At 53.0% G+C, this 12,685-nt stretch overlaps 1 protein-coding gene across 1 annotated transcript; it reads left to right on the top strand.

Moving 5' to 3' along the window:
- The first annotated feature begins 934 nt into the window (after positions 1–934).
- On the top strand, positions 935–12,482 carry BSND (barttin CLCNK type accessory subunit beta). The gene is made up of 4 exons (XM_019742772.3): positions 935–1,357; positions 7,202–7,296; positions 9,003–9,272; positions 10,216–12,482. Exons 1-4 carry the CDS (start codon positions 1,181–1,183, stop codon positions 10,625–10,627), a joined length of 954 nt encoding a protein of 317 aa, XP_019598331.2. The 5' UTR covers positions 935–1,180; the 3' UTR covers positions 10,628–12,482.
- The last annotated feature ends 203 nt before the right edge of the window (positions 12,483–12,685 follow it).

Here is a 12,685-nt window from a genome sequence, read left to right on the forward strand (position 1 = left end):
TTTTTTCCCATCAGCCTATCCCCAGAACTGGAATTCCACCATTACAATGTCATTCTTAGGATTAAGATATCTTCCTAGAGTAAGAGGCATAGAAATTGCTGTCAGTTATCCACAACTTACAGGGGCATTAAGACACCAGAGCCTTTCCAGGGGCCAGCTCACAGAGTATTAGAGAAGGAGAGAGAGGAAGCCAAGGAGGTCAGATCTGCAGACATCTCCAACCTGGGAGGTGCTATTATTATGCCCATTTTACAGAGGAGGAAAACTGAGGCACAGGGAGGTAACTTGATGAAGGCCACATTGCCCATGGTAGAGGAGCCAAAACTCAATCCCAGGCAGTCTGCCTGGGCCCCAGAGCCCACACTTTCAACCACCCTGCTATAGCTAGGGAGTATCACATGGTGGCTAGGGGCATGGCCTCTGGGTTCAAATCCCAGCTGCTGTGCCATTTCTAGCTTTGTGACCTTGGGAAAATGACTTATTTGTCTGTGCCTCCGTGTGCTCATTTGTAAAATGGGATAGTAGTGCCTGCCTCATGGGGTTCCCCTTAAATGAGAAATACCTGTAGCATCTTTAAAACAGCACCATGCATGCAGACACTGTCCGGTAAATATGGGTTATTATTCCTGAACCTTGGATGGACACATGACCTTGAAGAGACTAGAATGCTTCGGGATTCTAAAATGTCAGCCTGAGGGAGCCTGGCATCTTCCAGTGGCATTCTGATGTGTTTTGGCTGTGGCATTGTACCTGGTTTCCCATGGCTGGGTGGTGTGGGTCTGCCTGTCCATCTAGCTCAGCCCCACACAGGCAAATGAGGTGATGTCAAAGCTTGGCTGGGGCCCAGCCCCTGTAACCTCCCCCTCTCTCTCCTTGCTTGTCCCTCACTCAGAGTCACACACACACTCCGGCTGGGCCCAGAGGGAAGGTGAGAGGGAATGACGGTGGATGGTGGGGGCAGGGGCCATCCAAGCGTAGCTCCCGCAGCCTGGTGAACCTGTGTGCCCTGCAATTGTGGCTGGACTTGAGGGAGCCTACCCTCCCTTTAACTTTAAGTCCCAATTTGCAGTGATTCTGGAGTGTCATCCCTCCCAGTGTGTGGTGTGTGGCTGGCCACACTGGTTCACCGGCGCCCCTCCACGGCGGTGCACGGATCTGACAGCGGCCTGGCGGGGCAGCCATGACAGACGAGAAGACCTTCCGCATCGGTTTCATTGTGTTGGGGCTCTTCCTGCTTGCCCTCGGTACGTTCCTCATGAGCCATGACCGGCCCCAGGTCTATGGCACCTTCTATGCCATGGGCAGCGTCATGGTGATTGGGGGCGTCATCTGGAGCATGTGCCAGTGCTACCCCAAGGTAGGCGGTGGGATGGAGGGGCAGGTCGGCTGGGGGTCAGGGGCCAGGGGCCAGGAAGGTTAGGCTGTGCCTCTATTCCAGGCATATGCTGTGCCCCATCCTTCAATTATCTTTTCCTCTTTCCCCCTTTCACCTCTCTTTTCTTCTCTTCACATTCCTGATCATCCATCCATCCCACCTTTACTCCCTCCCTTATCATAAGGATTGACCAGAAGCCCCCTGCATCTGGAGCCCTGAACGAGGCACCACAGGGGAGACAGTAAAACCCAACACACATTATCCATGTGCTTGAAGCCAAAGTTACGGTAGTAAGTGCTTGCCCCCTGTCAGGCACTCCTGCGTTCATGGTGAAGTTCAGTCCTCATCTGGAGCTTCTGGTACCTCTGTAGTTCCATTTTACAGTGGAGAAGCCCGAGGCTCGGAAAGGTGAGATCTCATGGCTCTTAAGTGTCAGAGTTGGGATTGGAGCTCAGATATGTGTGACTTAAGGCACAGCCTCCACCTCGGAGGGCAACCCTGTGCCTCAGAGTTACTGAGAGTTCTGAGGGGGTCAGGTGTAACCTTGATGGCATGAGTTGGTCAGTACTCTATCCTTTGGAGTTTCAGTATACTCCTAGCCTTGCATGTAACTTAGTGACAGGAAGAGCACTGATTTGGGAGTCCTGAGTTCTAGTTGCAGCTCTGTCCAAACTCTCTGTATGATGTTTATCTTTCTGAGCCTCAGTTTCTTACATCTGCAAAATGGGACCCCAATCCCCTATTTCTCCCAGCTCACAGTTATTATGAACAGAGAAAAGAAGGGAGGTAGGAATGTTTTATAAACTGTAGAGTATTGTGTTTAGGTGAAGGGCTGTCACCATTACTGTTATTGATCCTCCCAACAGCCCTGTGGAATAGGCATGTCAGGAGTTGGAAGTTTTTAGTGCCCAGAAAGGTTGTGTGGCTTTTCTAAGGTCACACAGCTGGTCACACTCAGGGAAACAAAAATAGAAGCATGGATTCGAACTTGGGCTCTGTGTCTAACTGCTTGGGAGACTTTGGTCAAGTCTTTTCTCTCTCTGAGCCTCAGTTTCCTCACTTGTGAGTCAATGTGTGAGTCAGGAAAAGGGGATGGGAAAGGGGTTGCATCTAAGGGCCTTGCTGGTCCTGATATCTAGGGCTCTAGTCCCCAGGCAGCCCCCACCACTGGCAGCCCCCTCCCCACCTCCCCTCCGTCTGGATGACTGTGCTGGGGGAAGGGGCTGGGGTAGGAGGCAGGAGGCTCCCTGGGGACCTGCACCTGGCTCTCCCCAGCCCTGCCCCCTCCATGGGTCAGCCCCAGGCTGTCAGAATATTTGGAGCTGGGGCGGTCCTGGCTGGTTTGTAGTCATTTACCCAGCAGTTTACAGTCAACTTGCCTCTGTCTGTGAAATGCCCTGAGCAGAGGTCACGGGGAGAAGAGGTCCTTGGGGCCCAAGCTACCCACGTCACCACCTCCATTGTCATTCTCCTTCCAGTGACAAGGCTGGGCCCTGGGGGACAGCAAGGGGGCATTGCGGGGCACTACCTTGTGCCCCTTTACCAGAGGTGGCTCTGGGGTGGTGGGCAGAGTGACTGGGTGGCAGTGGGGGATGAGGGAGAGAGAGAGGGGGGAGGGAGAGGGAATATTACTGTGTATTAATGAGTAACTGTTGATAGATTCATGTGTTCCTGTGTGTGGAGGCAGTATGGTGGGGTGGAAATACGTTTTGGTTTATAACAAGCCCAGATTCAAATCCCTCCTCCCTCCTGCCCCACTTCTGTGACCTTGGCAGAGGGAGTCCCCTGCCTCTCCAGGCTTGCTGAGTGGGAGGAACCAGTGGGGTCTTGTATGTGGGGGAGCCAGCATCACACCTGGCACAGAGCTCGTTTGAAGGCATTATTCCCAGGATTGGTGTTTGTGGCATGGGTGGTCTCTGTGTGTATGTGCAGGTGTGGGTCTGTGTGGGTGTTAGAGCCAGCACACTAAGGGAAGGGAGGGAGGTGTGCTGTAAACCAGGGAGGCGGGCTTAGGGGCAGGGCCTGTCTCCCACATTGTTTCCTCGGTGCCTGGGCCATCCATCAGCCCTCAGCAACTGCTGGTGCCCATCCCCCTTCTCAGCACCCTCCCCTGCTGCTCAGTGCCTGACAAATGGGAATTTCCTGGATTGAAAGAAACATAAACATAAGGGACTGGAGTCAACCAATTAAGATATGGGGGTAAGGGGTAGTCTGACACCAACATGAATTAAACTGCCCCTGTCTTTGAGGGGCTGGGAGTCTTGCAGGGAAGACAATTTTCTGCCTGATGGGGAGGGAGTAAGTGTCACAGAGAAGATGGGCTGGGCTTTGTGGGCCAAATACAAGTTCACTGGGCAGAGAAGATGGGAAAGACATTCCAAGAACAGCATGATCAGAGACACGAGGTGAAAGAGCAAGGCAGGTGGGTCAGTATGGCTGCTGGGGTGGTGGGAGAGCACGGTAAGATGGAAAGGGGGTAGGGCTCAACTCCTCCGGGCCTCAGATGCCATGCTAAGGAGTTTGGACCTTACCCTTTAGTTGATGGGACAAGAGAAGGAAATGATCAGCTTTGCAGTTCAAGAAAGTTATCAGGCTGACATCGGAAGGAGGAAGGTCCAGGGGCAAGCAGACCAGTAGGGGAGGCTCCTTCTCCGGTCCAGGTGAGAGATGATGGTCTTCCAGGTTAAGGCAGAATTTGAACCCAAGACTGTAGGAACTGGGAAGACATTTCCAGCTCATCAAATGTACAGTACCTGCTGTGGCTGGACATGGCACCGGCACTACCATTTAGCTTATCCCACTGACTTTCTCAAGTAGAGTTGGTCAAATTTGGTGGTCAGCTGGGTCTTAGGCTTGAGAGAGGAGGAGGAATTGTGGTAAGTCTAGTAAGTGGGGCAGTAGAGACGCTGCCCCTTAGCTGAGGCGGGGCAGGGGAGCTGGGAGAAAGGGAAGGATTGGCAGGGAAAGCAAGGTCTCTTCCTGTCTGGCTTCTGCCTCTGCCCATAGGCCCCCCATTTCCTACTCCTGCCTACTCAGCTGGAGTCCAGGATCAGGCCCCTGATTGGTGGTGACTGATCCGTCCTCTCCAGAGGCCTTCCTCACTCCCTCCCCCCTCTGGAGGGATTTGTCTAAACACAAATAGGCCTGTGCACTCTCCTGCTGAGAACTCCTCCAGGGCTCTCACTGTTTCTGGATAAAAGCTGAACTCCTTAGTCTGATATTCTGGGATCTTCATGGTCTGATCGCCCCTTTCCAGCTTCAACTCTGCCTGTCCCCCTCTCTTAAAAGGACTTGTGTTCTGAGGTACTTCTGCCTTTCCTTCTCCTCTAGGCTTTTCACAGTGACGACCACGATGGTGGTGATGATGGTGATAGAGGTGATGATGATGGAGATGATGTTGATGGAGGTGATGATGACGGTGGTGATAGTGATGATGGTGATGAGAAGACAGACGAGGATGATTACTTGTCCATGAGATAATAAAGCAGAGGAAGGGGCAGATTCTAGGAAGTACAGAGCCAGCTGGCAAGTGCAGGGCGTCCTTAGTGGGTGTGGAAGATACCCAGGTGCCTGCATTATGTCCAGACATTTGGGAAGCTCCTCTCCCAGGAGTTCTGAGAACTCCTGCATCCACCATTCCCTTCTCCCCAGCAGGATGACGTTTTTACAGTGCAGACAAGTGTCTTTTACTCTACGGGAAGGGAAAAGGGGGCTGAACCTATGATGCAGTAGGGTCTCATCAAATATTTGTTAAACAGATTTCAGTTGAGGAGACCAAGACTCAGAGAAGGCAGCTTCATCTTCAGTCACATCAAACTATGATTTACTGAGCAGCTACTATGTGCCAGGACCGTGCTGGAGGATTTGTTATATATTATCTCATGGAATCCTCACAGCAACCCCGGGAGACAGGCATCACTCATCCGATTTTTGTTTTTCAACGTGTGGTAAAATACACATAACACAAAATTTATCATCTTAACCATTTTTAAATGTACAGTTCAGTAATGTTAATTTTATTCACATTGTTGTGCAACAGACCTCCAGAACTCTTTTCCATCTTGCAAAACTGAAACTCTTCGCCAATTGAACAATAAGTCCTCAATCCCCCTCCTTCCTGTCAGTAGTAACCACCATTCTACTTTCTTTCTGGATGAATTTGACTATTCTAGATACTTCATATAAGTGGAATCACACAGAATTTGTCTTTTTTTCAAAACTGCTTTTTTTTTTTTTTTTTTAAAGATTTTTTTATTGGGGAAGGGGAACAGAACTTTATTGGGCAACAGTGTGTACTTCCAGGACTTTACCAAGTCAAGTTGTTGTCCTTCCAATCTTAGTTGTGGAGGGCGCAGCTCAGCTCCAGGTCCAGTTGCTGTTGTTAGTTGCAGGGGGCGCTGCCCAAAATCCCTTGTGGGAGTCTATGAGTCGAACCGGCAACCTTGTGGTTGAGAACCCACGCTCCAGCCAACTGAGCCATCTGGCACTGGCCCATGTGGGAATCGAACTGGCAGCCTTTAGCATTAGGAGCACGGAGCTCCCACTGCCTGAGCCACCGGGTCGGCCCCAGAATTTGTCTTTTTGTAACTGGCTTATTTCTTCAACTTTTATCCATGTTCTAGCATATGTCGGAACTTCGTTCGGCTTTTTTTTTTTTTTTTTTTTTTTTTAATTGGGGAATATTGGGGAACACTTTGTTTTTCCAGGGCCCATCAGCTCCAAGTTGTTGTCCTTCAATCTAGCTGTGAAGGGCGCAGCTCAGCTCCAAGTCCAGTCGCCGTTTTCAATCTTAGTTGCAGGGGGCGCAGCCCACCATCCCATGTGGGAAATGAACCGGCAGCCTTAGTTTTAAGAGCTCTCACTAACCAACTGAGCCATCCAGCCTCCCCTCCGGCAGCTCAGTGTCAGCTTGTTACCTTCGATCTAATTGTGGAGGGTGCAGCTCACTGGCCCATGTGGGAATCGAACCGGCAACCCTGTGGTTCAGAGCTCATGCTCTAACCAACTGAGCCATCCACTGCCCCTCACTCCGTTTTAAGTCGGGATAACATTCCATTGCATGTATATACCACATTTTGTTTATTCATTCATCTGTGTGTGGACAGTCGGGTTGCTTCCACCTCTTGTCTACTGTGAACAATGTTGCAAATATCTCTTTGAGGCTAACCCCATTTTATAGAGGAGCACAGAGAGGCCCTGTGAGGGGAGATGACCAGACCCCAAAGGCAGGGCTCCTACTGCCTCATCCCACTGCCTCCTTATGACCCACCGCCTCTCTGCAACCCTGTGCCCTCCCCGTGGGGCTGTACTTGCAGAGACCTCTTGATCCCTGAAAGTTCAGGTACAAGTACTGGTGGGTGCAACCCCAGCCATACACTTCTCCATCCCCCACCATAGCCTCTGTGCCAAGAAACACATGGTAATGACCTGCTTTCCACTCATTCACCGTATGAATGAAGTGCCTCCTCTGTGCCAGGCACATTCTGGACACTGGATGAGGACCCTGAGAAATGACAAGATGTGATCTCCTTCAGGGCAGGGATGTCTGTCTCACTGCCTGCTGCCCCCTAGCATGCTTGGCACACAGCAGGTGCTCAATAAATGTTATTATTAGAATATAGAGCCAAGTGGGAGCAGGAGCCCAGGGATCCATCCACTTACTGGTGCTGGGCCCTGAGCAGGATCCGCTCCTGTCAAAATGTGAGGCCCTGCTTAGGTGGGCCTCTCCCAGGGCATGTGGAGAGTTTAGGCCCATGGTCTGAGGGGAGCAGTGTGAAGGGCCTGTGTGAGCAGCCACAGCAAAGCCGGCTCCCCTTTGCCCTGCAGATTGCCTTTGTACCTGCTGACTCAGACTTCCAGGGCATCCTGTCCTCGAAGCCACTGGGCTTGCTGGAGAACGGGCTCACGGCTGAGATGAAGAGGTAGGTGCCGCGCCCTCCGAGGCTGGGAGTGGGTAGAGGGGAGGGCAGTGAGCCAGTCTCCCCTTACGGAGGGGAGAGTGCGGGAGTGGGGTGGGAGGGGTGGATGGTGTCTCCTTCCCTTGCTCCAGGCTCCGGCTTGGCCTTCCTACTTACTGAGCATATACTATTAGAAATCATGGATTGTTTTGAACTCTGAATTCCATGAGGCAGCCATTATTATCCCCATTTTATAGATGAGGAAACTGAGGCTTGGGGACTAGTTCACTAGTGGCAGACCAAACATGAAAATCAGGTTTGACCCTAAATCCCCAAAAGCTGTGACTGCTACTACTATAGCAGACAATAGAGCCCTGGGCTCTGCCCCTTACTGGCTGTGTGACTTTGGGAAAACGACACACCTCTCTTTGTCCCCTTTATAAAATGGGGATACTAATGGTACCTTCCTCCTGGGGTTTCAGGGAGGGTTCAGTGAGCTAATATAGGTCAAGTGCTAAGACCAGAACCTGGCACACAGTAGGCCCTCTGTAAGTGTTTGTCATCATTAGTAAGAAGCATTTCCTATGTATCAGAGACCAAATCAGGCATTTTGTATCCATGACCTCCTTCAGTACTCATAGAAACCCTGTGAAAGGGTGTGTCCAACCCTTTATATGGATGTGGAAACTGAGGCTTAAGAAGTATAACCACAAGCCCCCAAACCTCAAGGGGAGTCAGTGACAGACCAGATCAGACCTGCCTTCGTCCCTGGAGGTGCTACGCCCTGGCTCACAAGCCATGGCAGAGAGCACGCCAACATTCCCCCTCCCTGTCCCTGGATGCTGTGACTTCATGCTCAGAAAGGCAGGCTGCAGGTCCAGGGTGTGTGGCTGGGGCCCTGGAACTCTCTCTACTTTGCTTGGGGAAGGAGGCAGTGATGGTATTTTCTGTTGCTGGCACAGAGAGTGACCAAATGTCTCAGGGGAAAGAGACGATAGAACCTGGGTGGGCATGGGGGCCAGCCTCAGGGAGAGCTGCTGTGACAGAGCTGAGGCTCAGGTCACCCCGAGTCTGGGCTCCTTCTGGTTAGTCCCCAGTCCTAAGCAAGGGAACCTCACTTTCCAAAGGGTCTGTAGACGGCAGTAGAAAACATGGCGCCTGGGGCCCCACTCACAATGCTCAGTGTCTCAGTCACTTGGGCAAGTCAGCTAGTCTCTGTGCCTCAGTTTCCTCCAGTATCTCCCAGAGTTACAGGCAGGGTGCCTGACAGAGCCCGGCAGGCAAGGAGCCCGCAATAGACGCACAATTACTAGAGTCCTCATCTGAAAAGCAGGAACAATCATTCTGCTTGTTCAGAATAAAAGGGACGATACACATAAAGCCATTAGCCCACCAGCTGGAACCCAGCAAACTCTCAGTCTTCTGGTCTTCATTTTGCAGTTGCACTTTTGGGGTTAACTTTGGGGACATGGAGTGAAAGGAAACTGGGCTGAGAGCCTGAGCTTGGCCACTTCCCTTCGCTTGCTGGGCCTCAGCCTCCTCATCCATGAACTAGGTCCAGTAACGATAACCCGAAGGCTTGTTTGAGATCAGGGAGACCAGGTGAACAGAGCGGGCGGGCCAGGGGACAGCACTGATGTCTGTTCTGTTGGACGAATCTTTGCACCCCCCCCCACCCCCCACCCCCCCCACCCGTTCTCTCTCCCGCTGTCTGCCATTCACCCTTCTAGCCTCCAGCCTCCCTACATCAGGCTGTGGGAGGAAGCCGCCTATGACCAGAGCCTGCCCGACTTCAGCCACATCCGGATGAAGGTCCTGGGCTACAGTGAGGACCCCCGCCCCCTGCTAGTCCCTGAGCGGGCACAGCAGCAGCTGGAAGCCAGTGAGAGAGGAGCAGGGGGCCTTCCTGATGCTCAGGCCTGGATGGAGGCTGCCGTGGTCGTCCACAGGGGCTCAGAGGAGGATGAGGGAGAAAGAAATCCAACTCAGAGCAGGCCTGGGTGAGTGTGTAGAGCGCAGGATGGGGGATGCGCCCACTTCTGGGTGGAGGAGGAGGGATGTGGGCCACTGAGGGGTGGTTGGGTTCATTTGGGAGTAGAGAGGGCAGTGGGGGTGGGGACACTCTGAGAGGCAGCAGGTGTAGCAGACGCATGAGTCTGGGCTCTAGTCAGACGCGCCTGGGTTCAAATCCTAGCAGCTCTGCTGTATAACCTTGGCAAGTTTCTTATCCTCCTGAGCCTCAGTTTCCCCACATGGGAATAATCACTCCTACCTCAGAGGGTTGTTGTGAAGGTTGGGACAGTGCATTTAAGTGTTGGGCACACCATAGGCCTCTGTGCTCTTTGAGCGCCTGTCATGGGTAGCGGGGCAGTGAGCCAGAGGACCTGTGTTCAAATCCACACTGCTCCTGATGTGCTCGATGGCCTCGAGCGGTCACTCCCCAGCCCACTCCATGCTTGACTGTTCATGATGTGGGTTCCTCGTTCATCTATTGATTCACTCATCCGACCACCGTTACTGGGCACCGACTCCCTGCCAAGCCTTGAGGACCCCACACTACAGGAGCTCCCAGTCCAATGGCAGAGGCAGATGAGGGAACAGACGGTGGTACCTAGTGTGATGGGGCCTGAGGGCCCAGAGGAGACCCCTGAGTGATTGGAGAAGTGGAGGAGTGACGTGGTTTGGATAATAACATAATAGCCCATTTTTTGGGCACTTACTATGTGCCCGGTATTGTGAAAAGCGCTTTGCACACGTGATCTGCTGTAAAGCTCAGAGACACCAGAGGAGTGAATACTCTTATTTCCCCCACCTTACAGGGGAGGAAAGTGAGGCCCAGGCAGGTGGGCTCACCTCCCATGGCCTTGCAGCTAGTTGCTGACGTTTGGACCCAGGCAGTCTGACTCAGAGGTATCCTCGCCCTCTCTGGCTTTGTCCCTACAGCCCCCCAGCCTGTCCTCAGGCCCCTGCACCTTTGGCTTCCTTCCAAGATGACCTGGACTTGGGTTCCAGTGAGAGTGGCAGCCCCAACCCATCTCCACCTGAGGGGGAGGAGCCTGGCCCCCAGCCACGGGAGCCCTGGGCCTGCAGGTACAGGCTGGACCGCTTCCATGACTTTGCTCTGATCGACGCCCCCACGTCGGAGGATGCTCCTCCAGAGGGCCAGTGGCAGGACACAGCCCTGCCCAGCTACTGGCAGCATTCCCCGAGGACAAAGGAGGAGGAGGCGGCTTCGGATGCAGGCGTGGAAGAGCCAGAGCAGGAGGAGGAAGACTTGTACTATGGACTGCCGGACAGCCCGGGGGACCCCCTCCCAGACAAAGAACTGGGCTTTGAGCCCGATGCCCAGGGCTGAGATGGGACTGTCCCTGGGTGCTAGCCTGCAGGGCCGCTAGCCCTGTGTGAACTCCTCACAGGGCCTTAATTTCCCTATCTATGAAATGGGATTGTATGGAGGTTCAAATGAGATGGTGGATTCTAGAGCACTTGGAGAACTGTAAAAAAACACACGGGGAGGAGGTGATTACTTTCAATGGACCATCGCCCATCCAGCTGTTATTTTGGGGATGGGGGTAAAGGTGAAATGTGATTTGTTGTGAAGACTTGTGACAGCTGGGGTCCTCAAGATTCTTTTTGCCTTCCCCCAAAGCTGGCCTCTGAACAGGAGCCCTCCTTAGTGCTGTGCCTGGGCCCACGACGCTCTGGGAAGGACTCTGTGTTCCTGTTGAGTCTTGTAGTCCACCTGGTAGCTGGCGTGAGCTGTCTTCATCCAGAGCTGACCACATCGCCACCACCCACATCCCTCCTATGGCTCCCATTGCTCCAGGATCCAAAACCTTCCATGACTGACCTCTGCTGACCTCCCAACTTCCAACCTGGTCCGCCCCACACCACACCCTCTGCTCCTCAATCCCAAGGCCATGTCCCCTCTCCTCCACCTGCTCACCCTGCTGTCCCACACCCTTCCCACACTGTCGGTCCCCTCTTCCAGGAAGCCCTTTGGCATAGATGTCCCTCCTCTGAAAGCCTTGCTTGATGTCACCGCCTCCTAGAACAAGTTAGATCCGGCTCCTTGGTGCCACCTTTGGGCCTTTTTATACTTATCACTGGAGCATGACTGTGCTCAAGGCTAGCATCCTTGCTTTACTCACCTTGATATCGCCTGTGCCCAGAGTCAGCAGTCATTGAGGGTGTAAGGAACTGACCAGAACCCAGGAAACTTTTGCAGATAATGTTCTCCTCTCCCACTTCCCTAACGCTTTGACTCAGCCTCTTTACTCTCTGACATTCAAACCTCCAAATAGCCTGCATAGGAGTCACAAAGCCAGGCAAAGAGCCCGCAGAGTATCCTCCCTCCCCGCAGAATACATCTGCATTGGGTTAGGATTGTGGGTGAAATGAACCTGCCTGGCTTAACTCAGTTTGACTAAGGTGGCATCTAAGGTGGTGAGCATCTACTATGTGCCAGACACTAAGCCAGGACCTTCGGGGGAAAGACACGTGAACTAACAGTTCTTGCCCTCCAAAGGCTCACAATCTAGTGAGCTTGGTTTCTTGTAAGTCAGGGACAGAGTGCAGATCCAGAGCCGAAGTGGGAGCAGAGAAGTAAAAAATTGGCACACCAGAGGCAGCAGCGTGACACACAATCATCTCTGGGGCCAGCGAAGGCAGGGACAAATAGCCCAGCCTGCTGCAGCAGCCCCTGAAGACAACTACTGTATTGGAGCATCACAGAGTAATGCTTTTAGTATGCTGACCTCTGCCAAGCCCCTTCGTGTCTCAGCACAGAGACTATGGCAGCTTCAGAGGAAGGGACAGTGGCACTACCTCAAACCAGGCCCACACACTCAGAGGTTGCACTCTGGGCCACCTGGGAGGGGGAGACCTTCACCTGGGCTGGGCCTCTCGATCAGGGCTGGGGGACCCAGCAGTGGGAAAGGCATCTCCTGTGTGCTGCATCAGAAGGGCACACCCCTGGAACCCACTCCCTCTTCTTTCTGGGTCATTCTATGTCCAGTGTGAAAGCCTTGGTAGTGAAAGGCAGCGTGGGCTCATCTCTTGTGCCGTAGCATGTTCCCACTCATTAGACTGGGGCGAGGTGTAGCCTGTTCCTGCGCTCTGTTTACAAAGGCAGGAGAGAGGGGGGCCTGCATCACAAACAGCACGAGCATGAATGGCTGAAATAAAAACGTTTTCGATGTTCAAAGGGGCCACCTTTATTCGCCTGCAAATTCTTTTATGTAAAACCACCTGGCCCCGCTCTAGACAGGATACATGAGCCATCATGGGAACCCTCTGGAAAGTGAACACCAAACACAGCGGCGTGACCACGTGGGACAGCTGTGTGGTGTGGAATCTCAGAAGTGGCCCCAGTGTCCCTGAATCACAACAGGTGGGCATTCCCCAGACCTTA

This window comes from Rhinolophus sinicus, chromosome 14 (assembly GCF_057876585.1).
Source record: "Rhinolophus sinicus isolate RSI-liver-muscle chromosome 14, RSI-T2T, whole genome shotgun sequence".
Classification (NCBI taxonomy): Eukaryota; Metazoa; Chordata; class Mammalia; order Chiroptera; family Rhinolophidae; genus Rhinolophus; species Rhinolophus sinicus.

Bases quoted from the DNA above. Each gene is read 5' to 3' on its own strand.
- BSND (XM_019742772.3), top strand. From the start codon at position 1,181: ATGACAGACGAGAAGACCTTCCGCATCGGTTTCATTGTGTTGGGGCTC. The intron at 1,358-7,201 runs GTAGGCGGTGGG...TTTGCCCTGCAG, and splicing joins TGTGCCAGTGCTACCCCAAG to ATTGCCTTTGTACCTGCTGA. The intron at 9,273-10,215 runs GTGAGTGTGTAG...TTGTCCCTACAG, and splicing joins CCAACTCAGAGCAGGCCTGG to CCCCCCAGCCTGTCCTCAGG.